Source organism: Drosophila bipectinata, chromosome 3R (genome assembly GCF_030179905.1).
Source record: "Drosophila bipectinata strain 14024-0381.07 chromosome 3R, DbipHiC1v2, whole genome shotgun sequence".
Taxonomy (NCBI): Eukaryota; Metazoa; Arthropoda; class Insecta; order Diptera; family Drosophilidae; genus Drosophila; species Drosophila bipectinata.
Window position 1 is genome coordinate 12290289 of NC_091739.1, and position 12876 is coordinate 12303164.

Consider the following 12876-nt stretch of genomic DNA (forward strand, 5'->3'; position numbering starts at 1 on the left):
AGCCATAAATCAGTCAGCAAGCGAGCGAGTGAAGCGGCATCGGACGCCTGACATGATTTCTGTGCTCTGGAATCATAATTAGAAAATTAGTTTAAGTAACTTTAGTCAGCCTGGGGGAGCGAGGGTGTCAAAAATCAAGAGAGAATGGCCCTAAAAATAAACAAAAATTTTATAATTAATTTAAAATTTAAAGGACTATAGGGTTGGATAGAATAGAACTTCAAATAGTAATTTAACATTTGAGATTTTAGGAAAATGGTAAGAAAGATCATATCTTGAAGAACCTCCTCCTTTAAAGATCTCTCAGATACCTGTCTCTTTCTATTCTCCTCTTCCTGTCTCTGTCTTTCTGGGTTCTGCAGATTGTCAAGTGCTAAGTGCTCGCAGGAGCAACTGGAGCACTTTGACAGACTATTATGCGAGAAAGGTTTCTTTCACTTTCCATGTCCGCCAAAGTGAAAGGGCAGCGGGGTAGCAGGGAAACTGAGGAGAAGAGAAACTGAGAAGCGGAGGAGCGAAAGATGTTCGAGTCGCTGCGGAACTGTCATTTCCGTTTTACTTGTAAAATGAACATGGAAGTATTCGAGGCAGCCGACAAAGTGGCAGCAGTATCAGGAACTGAGCTGTAGCGGGCGGAAAGGCAAGGAGCAGCTGACGCTGACTTGTTATATACTAAACTGGTCGAGGGGAGGTGGTGGCGGTGGCGGTGGTGGCGGTAGCGGGGTTAGCGGAAGGATGAACCGGCCCAGACAGACAGAAGCAGAGACAGACGGCCGGAGCGGGAGGGATACCCGACCGACAGACAGACACAAAGGGGCGGGCAGACGGAAAGACGGAAGGACGGACGGACAGTTGCGTTTAACGTTTTTCGCAAAAAGTTTTCGCTTCGCTTTCGTTGTATTTCCAGCTCCAAAGGAAATTGCCGGCGAGAGTCAGAAAACGAAACTAAGGCAGTGATGTTTCAAGAATTTCATAATAAATATTTCTTGAAATATTAAAAATTATTTAAAGTTTTTTAAACCTTATAATAATAATATATTTTAATAAATTAAAATTAGCTTTTTTTAAAATCCCTCCAATTTGGTAGCACTACTAGCTACTAGGGTACGGCCTGGGTGAGTGTCGAGGGGGTGGGGCTGCTTTGGGGCAGCAACAACGCAACCAAGCATTTCGCACTGCTCCCGCTCCGAAGGTAACAACGCAAGAAAATGCCAGGCAACAAGACAAGCAGAACTGACGTAAAAAGATTTTTGTGTTTCCCCCCGGACTACCTACCCATTTCGCGGCCCGCCATAGCCCCCTTCCTTCCGCTGGTGGGGTGGCGTCTGGTTGGCTTCGGATTGAAGCCTCATCATGGAGCTTTCGCCCTCAACGAGAAATGTGAAGGCGATCTTTAAACGCTGTCCGTGCGGAGAAGTCCATTACGGGGAAAATCCAACAAAAAAATAAAGAAATAAAACATTTTTCCACGTCCTACTAGTGATTGGGATATGGTTTGATGAAATAGGGATACTTTTAATTAAAAAACAATCAAATTAAAAAACATATTATTGTTTATAAGTGGTTCTAGCCTTTATCAAGCTCAAAAGTTGTGAGAAATTAAATAGAAAACTGTGTTTTATCCAAAACTCTCTTAAAATTTATTAAATTTCTAATCATTATTCTACTTACAATGCAAAATATAACAAAAAAAAAAACTATTAAGCTTCGGAAAAGAAAATTTTAATGAAAAGTCCTTTCGGCCAGCATGCAAAGCCACTTGAAAGGACTTCCGGTCTCCATGCCCCCAAAACTTTCCTGTCTCTCTCTCTCTCCGGGTGACATGAATGCTGACAACGTGTCTTAGTTTGCACAAAACGAGCTCAAGAGATGCACTTGCCACACACACCCACACAGATATTCCTCTGCAAGGACATGGCCACCAGTTGTTGACTCCTTTGGCCAGACTGCCAGTGTATGTGTGTGTGTTGGGCTTGTCATGTAAAAGGAATTTTAATTTAATTACAAGTCAAGTCTGAGGAGGCAAGGGGGCGGTGGATGTTGAGATTTCTGACAGTTTGTAGCAAAAAATAAATATTCGCATTAATAGATTAGCCTGCCGTAGCATGGCTGCCCCCCCTTGGAAAATCCACCTTCCGCGTTGATAATCAATAATAAAAATCAAGTCTGCATAAATCATTTCCTCCTGTCTAGCTAGATTCTTATCCGAGAAAATTGGGAAAGCCTGAGGCGCCCCCCTGGAAAACTCAAATTCATTTTCAATTTTCATAATTTTCAGTTGAGAGAATTGCGCCGTCGGCGTTGACACCAAAATCAATATCTACGAAAATTCCTTGCAGGCAGTTTTTCCACAGGTATTTTTTAGCTCAAATGCTTTTGTCATATCACCAGACGAGTGAGTGGCCCCTTGCTTGCCACACACACATACAGGCACACAAAAACACTTTCCACACGTTGCGGCAAGGCCGCACGTTCGTGCGTTCGTGCCAAAAAATAATTTCCTCCTTGCCAGACGCAGCACCATCAACAGAAGGAGATCGTCGTCGTTGTGGCAAGGGAGGAGGAGGAGGAGCATCCGAGGGGCAACTCGGAGCGCACTTATTGGTATCAACGGCTGAAATATGGCATTTTAATTTTATTAGCTGCCTTTACATGCAGCACACTTCCAAGCCAAATAAATGTGCAGATGATGATGGCCATGGCGAGATGACGATGACAATCTCCGAGGAGACAATGGGACTGAACTGATTTTTGGGATGCACTCGATAAAGTCAATTAAATGGTATAGAATGGGCATATTTATGGGGGAAGAGTATGTGGAATAAATGTAATTAATATTAATTCTTAAGAGATTTAATAAAGAAGAAATGTTTCTATTATTTGAATATTTTATAAGAATTATAATTATTTTTATTGAAGACCCTTTATAGGCTCCCATTGGCTCCCATCGTCCTTGCTGTTATTGTTCTGGTTTTTATTGTTTTCTCCAGGAACCTCCACTTTTCGACAGCAGCCTGTGACCGCTCAACGGTGATGGTGGTGCCCCTCCTAGGGGGTGGCAGCCTCCCCGAAAGAGAGCCATCGCCAAAGACTGCGCATGCCGAGAACCTCAAAGAGAACTGAGTCTTGTGGGGATGAGGGGGCCAGTGGGCCATCAAAGAGCCATAAAGTTATAGTTGCCACAGCAATGAAGTCATTGCCAAAAGTTTATTGCTAGTTGAAAATTGTGTTATTATTATGTGGCCGTGGAAGCTCTCTTTGGGGCACCACCATCTCGTTCGCTTTGACCCTGGGGCCGCTCTCTTAAGTGGCGACCCCTGCAGGCGGGCGGAATAATTTATTGCGCCTTGATATCCGCCACCCCTGCCCCCATCTCCCCTCCACCCCATGGCTGTCATTTCGGGGGCTTTTGTTAAGCATTTTCGAGCGCGCCAGCAAAACGCTCCCCAAATAAGAGGAACGACTGAGAATTCTGTTGATGGAGAAGAGCAGCAGAAAGTATATGCTTCTGTTGGGCTCCTAAGGCGGCCAACAAACTGGAGGCATCCTCTAGTTGGCAAATTCGCAGCGTAGAGTCGAGAGAGATTCGAGCGCTATATAATTTTTCCGGAGAAAACGTGGCCAAAAGCGATAAAGTGGCAATAATTGAAAACAATTCGCCGTCGGCAAATGAGTTGTAGTCGTTTTCAAATAATAATCCATATATAGTGTCTAATTGAGTTTTGGCCTAATGTCCGGCTGACACGGCCAATGGATCTGAGGCTTTTCCCGCCCCCCTCCGCGACTCCCGAGCGAACATGTGCCCCCTAACGCCCGTCGAGCTGCTGTCCACGATTATCCTCGAAAAGCGAAAACTGCGCCCTCCAACCAAGCGGAAAAAGCTTCGCAAATAGCCAACTAAGAAAAAGTTAATAATATTAATCGGCAATACGTTTTCCACTACGTCATTCATTTTCCGGAGGTTTCAGTTCGATGGAAAGTGTCGCTCAATCCACTGCAGGTAATACTGGGAGGTCTATGAAAAGTTCTCAAAAACTTTCGAAACATCTGCTGGTGGAGAAAGTTTTTCCAACTCAACGAGTGTTGAAAATGTATTTGTACTATAAATAATGTTTTGGTTTGTTTGTTGGGGTCAGAGTGCATTATTTTGATGAGGTTGCAAGGGGGAAAGTATATTATTTTTTATGGAATTATTTTATATTGCCATCCATTGGAATTTATGTTATTTAGACTATTACTTGGCTCTCCATTCAGTTTTCCGCTTATGTGAAGCTATTTTCAGAACTATTTCCCATTCAGTGTCTTTTACGGCTGAGACCACAAGTATTCCCTTTCCTTGGCAATACCTGGCCTTTTGGCTCCTCTTGCCATTGTCGCGGCGCCCCGCATGTCACCCAAAAAAATGCGATGCATTTCCACCGCTGCTGCAAATGGAATTGAGCAATGCCACAGCAACAACAACAAAAACAACAATGGGGAAACACAATGAAATGTGTGTAACGCATGAGATGAAATGCAACACGCGCTGTGACCAAAAAAAAATAAAAATTACAAAAATGGGAATTGAAAATCAGGCGAGCGAAAAGCAAAAAAAAACATCAGACCAACAACAACGCATTTTTAAACATGGCGCGAACATAATGTCCTGTGTCCTTGCCTGATGCTGTCTCACTCTCGCTTCCCGCTGTCTGTCTCTTTCGTTTTTTTTGCCCATGCGAATTTCCCTTCTGATGCTGCTGTTGTTGGGAAAATCGAACATTGATTTATGGCGTGTGCGAATGTCGGGGAGGAAAGAAAAAAATCATAAGGGTGGGGGGACTGACAACGATGATGCTGATGAGCTGGAATTGTTTTTGATATGTCCCAAGTCCTGGAGGGGGGGAAGATAGGGGAGGGAGACCGAGACAGAGACAGTCAGCGACTGCGACAGATGCAGGTCGGTTACATGAATGTATATCCTCATATGTATGTATGTCTGTACTGTTACAGGAATTATTCTCGGGGTCCCTCATTGCTACGATTATTATTATTATTTGTGACAAACGGAGGGAAGCCGTCTACGGTCTCTACCGTCCCCTATCTCTTTCCCCGCGACCTTTTGCCGTCTCTTTCACTTTTCTCATTTCGCATTCATCGATGTTGCATTTACAACAAGAGCAGCCGCAACAACGACAGCGCCAGCAGCAGCAGAAAAAATTGCAAATGCAATTCGTAACGCATAAATTTACAAAAAAAAAAAAAAAAATTACAAAAAAATGAGTCAGAGGGACAGGAGGGAATATCGAACGCGTGTCACATGTCGATTTTCGATTGTTCGCAAATTAATATATAAAACACAGCGATGCGGTCTGCTGTTCTGCGGTTCGACTGTCGATTCTCCAGCGAACATCCATCCATCCCCCCGACCTCTGAAATTTACAATTTACATGTAACAATTGAGGATATTAAAAATGTATCGATTTGTTAAGTTTGAGTCTTTAATACAATGGTCTTAAATGGGTTAAAAAATATCACAAAAAACCAGGAAGCCTTTCAAGTACAAGCCACTAATATACTGAGCAAATTACCCCCTTCTAAAGCTCTAACCCCCATCGATCGCTAGTTCTACACTAAATCTATCTAAAACCGAATCTAAACTCGTTTGGGCCAACTTCGCCGACGGCCAAACACGCGCTGGTAATTGCAGCAATTGGCGCTCATTTCTCTGTCATAAATATCTTTTTGGCCAGCTCCAGTCTGGTGCAAATTATCGCATCATCCATCCATGTGAGGGGGGAGGTGGAATAAATTGTAAATCACCTTCACACCACCCCTGTCCTGGGCCTGGGCGGAAAACCGATTTTCCAACACTGCCCCCAAGGTCATAGAGTTTTGCACTAAAAACCCAAGTTAATAAATTACGTGTAAAACAACGTGTGAACTAACATAAATAATTTTCGTTAATCCCGGTCCTCTTTTGCCCGTTGCTTTCCCAGTCGCTCCTAGGAACAATCGATTAGGCCTAGATAAAAATCAATTTGCGGCAGTAATAAATTGCTCAACTACCAGGAGCATGAGCCGGAGCTCGTCCTCCTCCTGTTCCAGCAATTTAGCTTCATTTTGCCAGCCTGTCGTTGCCCAGGCTCTCCAACAAATTGGCCCGCAAGGTGAACCAAAAAAGAAAAAATGGAAAAAGAAAAGCTAAAACAGAATCTTCCAGTCGAGAAAGGAAGGGGGAAAAAAAAATTTACAAACATTGTAATCACGGGTTAAATATCGGCAGAGCCAGGGCCAGCTGCTCAGAGACTGTTCAGCCATTTTAACCCCGAAAGTATCTAGAGTCGAAAATCTTCCACCTTCCACATGATGTTGCGAAGAGCTCTCCGAAGGAGAAGTTCATGGATTAATCACCGCGGGCAGGGCAAGCCCCTGACTCCAAGGCTCTTCAGACTTCAGACTGCAGCTGGAAGAAGTCTCCGAAGTCCCCAGTTGCCAGTCTCGAGTCCCAGTTTCAGGCACTTGCTTAGTCTTTTGGCCAAGATCACGATTCACAACTTAATCCCAAAGAGCTAGCTCAGCCGGTTTACAATCCCCTCCCCCTACACTTCAAAAAAAGTATAGGGTTTTAGCTATTTACAGAATTTCAATTCAATAAAATATCTTTCTCTTATTATTCTCTGTGTATACTTCTAGAGAGGCGCAGCATCGATTGCCATATTTTGTATTTTTTTTTTAATTCACATTTTTATTCAACATCCTCAAATCGTCTGCCGCCCTCTCTTATTTCGCATCTTTTTTTGTTGTTTGTGGCAGCCACGCCCCCCGTTTTGTTGCAGTAAAAATTTCCAACTGATTCATCGAATCCGAAACTAAAATGAATTCACTTGCGGGCCAAAAGGGCTCCAGGCCAAGGAGGGGCAGTGAGCTTTGGTTCGAAGGACATGGGGGAGGATGTGCGGTGTTTTTCTAATTGAAGTGTTTGTCTAGACCCCGGAGCGGTGAATGTTGCAAGTGATTAGCAAATGGGTAGTCGGCAGGTGATTGCAGAACTACAGAGGGAAGCTTGTTAGGAAAAAAATACAGAATCAAAAATGGTTAACTCTTTGATTCATTTGAGCCATCTTTAATATTCTTTCAACCGCATTTCAAAACCCGTTTCGAAAAAAAACGGAAAACTGCCTGAAAAAAAAGGAAAACAACACGACATGCACTTTTATCGGAGGGTAATAATTCATTACACACTTTTTCGCCTGGCTTTTCCCGCCATTTCCCTACCCATTTTCCTTTTGGCCGTCACTGGCCATCGGATGTACTGCATTTACCGCAATCGAACCCCTCCCCCCGGGGAAAATGGAAAAGGGGGAAACCTGGTGTGTGTCAGTTAGGGAGTTTTCAAAAGGAAATTTCAGAAAAGGTGAAATTCCAGCCTGATAACACATACGCACCTAGGAAAATGGAAAAAAAGGATAAGTCCGGATAAGCCACTCAATTAACTAATTGTCCTCAAATGATATTCATTAGAGGAAAGCTCTTGCCGGCTGGGAAGGGTGGGGGTGGCGGAACCCAGCCTGATGGATAAGATTTCAGTTATCGTAGGACCAGGAGGAAAAAAAAAGACCAAGCGGGCCATAAATCAATGGAACTGTCAACGTCAACCACGTCAATAGTTGAGTGCGAAAGGGAGAGAGCACCAGTGACGGAAACCACCCCCGAATGCTGTGGCAGGGCCACGCCCCCAACCCCCAGGAGGCCCAAATCCAAAAGGGGAAGTTGGACTTTTGCATTAGAACGAGATGATGTCAGCAAATATGAAATAACTAAATTGTTTCAAAGTGTCAGACCCAAAAAACACACATCTCTCAGCCCACAAATATAATCTGTTTCCAAAGTATGCGTATCTTACAGCCGAAGGAAGTACATATCCTTAAACCCAGACCAAACAGGATATTACAAGCTGCTTGTGGGGAAATTAGATCTTCACAACTGCCTCTAGCAACTACAACATCTTTCACACACAGTTTCCCCCAAAAAAATCCAAAGGGAAGAATATCCAAAGTAAGGAGGGTCGGGGTACGGGAGCTAGAAGATTGGGTAGCCATATACCCATGTATGTCAAAGGTCCCACGAGGGCAACGTTGGCGCCACTAAAATACATGTTGCACTTAATTGGAATGATTTCGTCTGTGAAATATGATTTCTTGTTGTGTCGCATTACTACACACGCTCGAAATAAGGGAAAATTTTAGACACACTCTTCAGGGATGAAATACTACAATTTTAATAAGATTTAATTTGAAGAAAGTTGGGTACTTTCTAAGGAAAACTTCAGGCTTTAAATCTCATAATATTTATCCTCATAAGTACCATAACATTGACAATTTAATCTTCCTCTTTTTAAGTATGATCTCTCTCTAGTATATCCTACAAATTAAACTAATTTCCGATGCCCACCTCTTTGTCATTGCAGGTAAACACGCAACCACTTTTCACCCACTGGGAGACAGAAACCGAAACAGGCTCATTGGCGATGCCATCGCTAGCCACAGCTCCAAGTATGGCCAGGAGAGGGGGATACTAGAATGGAATGGGTAGCTGAATGGGATACATTTCAAATACCTTAAATGCGCAGGCAGCATTCCAGCAGTTGGCTATATCTGATTTCTGTCAACATTAAAATTGCAGACCTGACAATGCAACGGACAAAAGGACCAAGAACCAAAACGAACCGAACTAAGTAACCCACCAGATAGAGAGTGACAGGGTACAGAACGAAGGAGCAGCAGGGCCAGAAGGTTTGGCCAATTGGCCAAGTGTATTTCTAGGCGATAACACAATGGCTAAAACGCCCCAAAGTGGCAAGAGGACGGGGCGAGGGCAACAGAGGGGCCAGTGAGTGGCAACAGAGATTATAAATTGAAATTGAGTTCATAAAACACGAATCAGCAAAACGTTTAACATCTTTATTCCTGCGAAATGGCAGAGACACAAACCGACTTGAAGGCTCGAAGGCAATCGCAATCGCATTGCCAATCCAACGACTGTGTGGAAGCCACATTCACAGACCTCGGCCAAGGTGCGATTTCCTCGACTTTACGCGACTGGCCCACGAATGCAATCAAACAAGCGCTAGTCAATTGCAGCCATGTCGATTTCTTCTCCTCCTTCGACTGGAGAATCGAACATCCAGAATCCAGCTCCAGCTCCGTCTTCCTGGGCAGGCAGCCTGCCAACTCGGCTGTCGGGCCAAGGGACTCAGGGACTCGATTTGAGGTTCCCTCGATTCTTGGCCAAAACCGGCAAATAGACAGACAGCTGTGTGCGAGTGCGACCAGGACCAGACAGCTAAGCGATTTACCCTGGGCCAAGTACTTAAAATATTGGAAAAAAGTTTGTGGAAAATTCAAGGCTTACCAATCACAACATTAATTTAATAGTCTCTATAATAGTCTTTTTTAATATTGTCCTTTTATATTTTTTATATATACCAATCCACTGTGTGGAGCTCTTTTTTTTGGGATGCTGTGTGAGCATCTTGAATGCGGAATGTGCACGCGTTGAATTTCTTGTAGACGTGCGATAAAAATTTGCGACATTGCAACAGTTTGGCGAACGTGCGAGTCCATCGAAGGTGATGTCTACCCCTCCACCCCATACAGAGTCCTCGTGCTTTTGACCAACTTCGCGCCCGACTGGCTCTTAGCATAAGCCGCAGAGCTGCAGGGCACAAAAGCAGATGACACTGCCGATACTCCTAATCTGTGCGAATAAAAATGTAAATGAATTGAAGATTGCCCCGGATGCATTTATGAGCTATGACCACTTAAAGTGGCTCCTCCAATGGGGGGACAAAACGCGGACAAAAGTGACAAGTGCGATTAGCGAAAGGCTTTAGTTTTATTTCTCCTTTAGAGTTATTTTAATAAGCCGCGATAGGCAGGTGAACAGGCTGAGAACAGCGGGGCTTTTGCCTGACTCTTAGTGAGTTGCCGGTCGAAAAACCAGTCCGAGGCACCATATCCCATGTTGAGTCGGGTGAAACCTAACGGAGATGAGCTGCCGAATCGGGTTGAAGTCCCAGGACCAGACTCGGCACAAACATGTTTTTACTTCCCGGACAGGAGAGCTTCCCAAAATGAGAAATTAAAGGGGAGAAACCAGAAAAGGCCAGCGATGTGTAAACAGATGGAGTGGCACCGAGAAGGGGTTCTCTTAGTTTGGTAGAAATACGTGTCTAATTCCTATAGTTGATACCCTCTCAAAACACCTCCATCCACGCCTCTGGATGGCCATCTAAGTCTGCCATTTCATGATGGCTTCGTTGGTAAAGTGTTTGTCGATAAACCGAGCCAAAGGTGATGGCTGGCCAGGAACTGGGGAACGAGGTGAGTGCGATTGACCGAAGCGCATATAATAAAAATTAAATCGCTCTAGCCAGCAAGGAGCAGGAAAATGAACAGGAGACAGAGCTAGGGGAGGAGGGTTCGGGGCCAAGACGGGGCCAAAATGAAAACGTAAGCGGAAAAATCGAGTCACGAACATTGAAATATGTGTTGTCCACGGCTCCAGAGAGCTGATGAGGATGTGGATGTGGATGTGGATGCGGAGGACATGGACATGGCATCGACTGATAAATGCGTGGAAAATGCAACAGCTGCCAGAGCTGGATAAGAACGCTCCGCACCAGCAGGCAGTCAACAGGGGAGGGAGAAGCAGTGGCTGGAGGAAGAGTTTCCAAAGAAGGAAGGGTAGTGGATGTAGAGGCTTAGGAGCCGAGGAGGAGACTGAGACTGTGGCCGCGGCTCTGTTGGTAAACAAATCATTTGAAAGGATTTTCACACACAATCCATCTTCGTTGGACCGCTGACTGAGCCATACTGAGATCTTGCTTCTCTTACATACACTGGAAACATTTTTAACTACTCTTGTTATTAGCCAATATAGTTGCCAAAAATATCTTGGATTAATTTTTCTGAGTGCATTCTAAAAGGCAGGCAGGCAACCTGTTTGTTCGCCTTCACAAAGGATCAAATCCTTTTGAGGCGAAAGTGTTTCGAGCCTGGCCCGAAACAAAAGGCCAGCTAGGATTAAAGGCAACAAAAAAAGAGAAAGTTGGCCATTGTTCGATTTGATTTTCGCAAAATTTCAATAGCCAAAACATTGACAGGACATCTGAAAGGAACTTATGCAATCGCTTCGCTGCAGTTACACTTTCACAGCGGTGTTCTCCTAACAAGGACAACGGCAAGGACACGCCGGGAGTTCCTATTTTCGGCTTTGGTGTAATCTTATGCAATTCTAAAATCACGTCAAGGTCAACGGAAAGGGCAAGTTGTTCGGTGTTGTAGGCCTGCCGATCCTTAATCCTCGTTCTTGTAGGCGTGTGGTCGCCTAACTGTAGCAAGGTCAATGGCTATGTCCTCATTATCTTTATGGTTATTAGGTTAATGATCAGTTTTATGACCTAGTCTAGACATTAGTGACGTAATTTTGGTGGTCATTTGGTCTGCATATGCTTAGGATTTTTGGGTAATTTTTTTTAGAGAATAAATATTTCAGAGAATACTTTAATAAGGATTTTTAGCCCAATATCCTTGGATAATCACTACTATTCCTCCCCACACCCATTGCCATTTCCATTTCCATTTTCATTTTGAAAATTCTCCGCACAACACTCAACCTAATCTGTATGTAAATTCAAGTAATTTTTCCCTCTCTGTTAAATTTGATTAAATTCCTTGGGCCAGCATGCCCCTGCCAATGTGCCAAGTCCTGCGAAGTATTTTGTCAGTTTCATTCTGCTGTTGCTGTTGCAATTTACACAAAATTAAATTCACACTGTCCTCGAAGCGGAAAAGACAACAACCCAGCAGCTATAAGGATGGGGAGCTGGCAATGGGCGGCAGGCAATAAATGAAAAAATTCCAATGCAACGTTTGAAGTTTATTGGCCATAAATAAGGGGCAAGCTACCACCCCCCCGTTCGACACACACAGGCCCAAAGGACACTCGGACTACAAGGCGAGCGAGGACAACAAGCGACAGCGATTGACAATTTGATTAAAAACAAGGATCGCATCGAGTGGAAAAATGCATAGCCCGGATGCACATTTTCACTTTATCCTTTTCGATATTAAAGCGAAAGTTTCGTCCTGCAAACTTTTGCAAGCCAGCCATTCATTCATCCGCTCTGAGTAATTGTTGCTAATGAAAGTGGCAGTGGGCAGCGAATTTAAGTGGCTAATTTCATTGGGGGTTTGCCCAGGAATGTCCTGGGGGTTGGGGACTGGGGGTGGCATGACAAATGAAATTGCAGCCGCTGCACAAAATGCAAATGAAATGTGCAATGCCATTCAGCCACCAGGGAGGGGACTGGGTGGTCCTCGGATTGTTGCAGGACAATTGGCTTTTCGATGTGCGAATGTGTGAACACGAATGCACTTTTGTGCATCTGCTTGCATGAGGCATGTGTGTATATGTGCTGCATGAGTGAAATGTCGGTGTCCGTCCCTTATGGCCGTCCCTGTTTTACAAATTTCTCATTTATTGGCCGTGACAAAATATGATACGAAAATTAATATTATTGATTAAATAATTGAAATTGGCAGCCATAAATTATGGCCTGACCTGGCAGCCCCCTGCTCTGCGGTTCTATTCAGTGACAGTTTGTTTTGCATTTTGGAATTGGCGTTTTACAGCTCGGGATTTGTTTGATGGTGATGGCTGGCATTTGAATGATTCTCAGTGGAAATGCATTAATTTAATGAGAGTTATAGATTGGTTCTGGCTTCTGATTGAGATTGGAAATGTGTTTATAAAGTCGGTTTACTTTGCAGATAAAATCCCAAAAACATTTCCCTTAAATACCTACCAAATACCTCAGATTCTTGGTCCTCTGGT

General features: G+C 44.0%; 1 protein-coding gene across 1 annotated transcript in view; it reads left to right on the forward strand.

Annotated features, from left to right (window-relative positions):
- Positions 1-3672: 3672 nt before the first annotated feature.
- Positions 3673-12876, forward strand: part of LOC122321583 (uncharacterized) — a 43270-nt gene continuing 34066 nt past the window's right edge. The window contains exon 1 of the mRNA XM_043212105.2: positions 3673-4000. Within this exon, the coding sequence (XP_043068040.1) occupies positions 3798-3893 (96 nt within the window). The 5' untranslated portion in view covers positions 3673-3797 and the 3' untranslated portion in view covers positions 3894-4000. The remainder of the gene's footprint in view (positions 4001-12876) is intronic.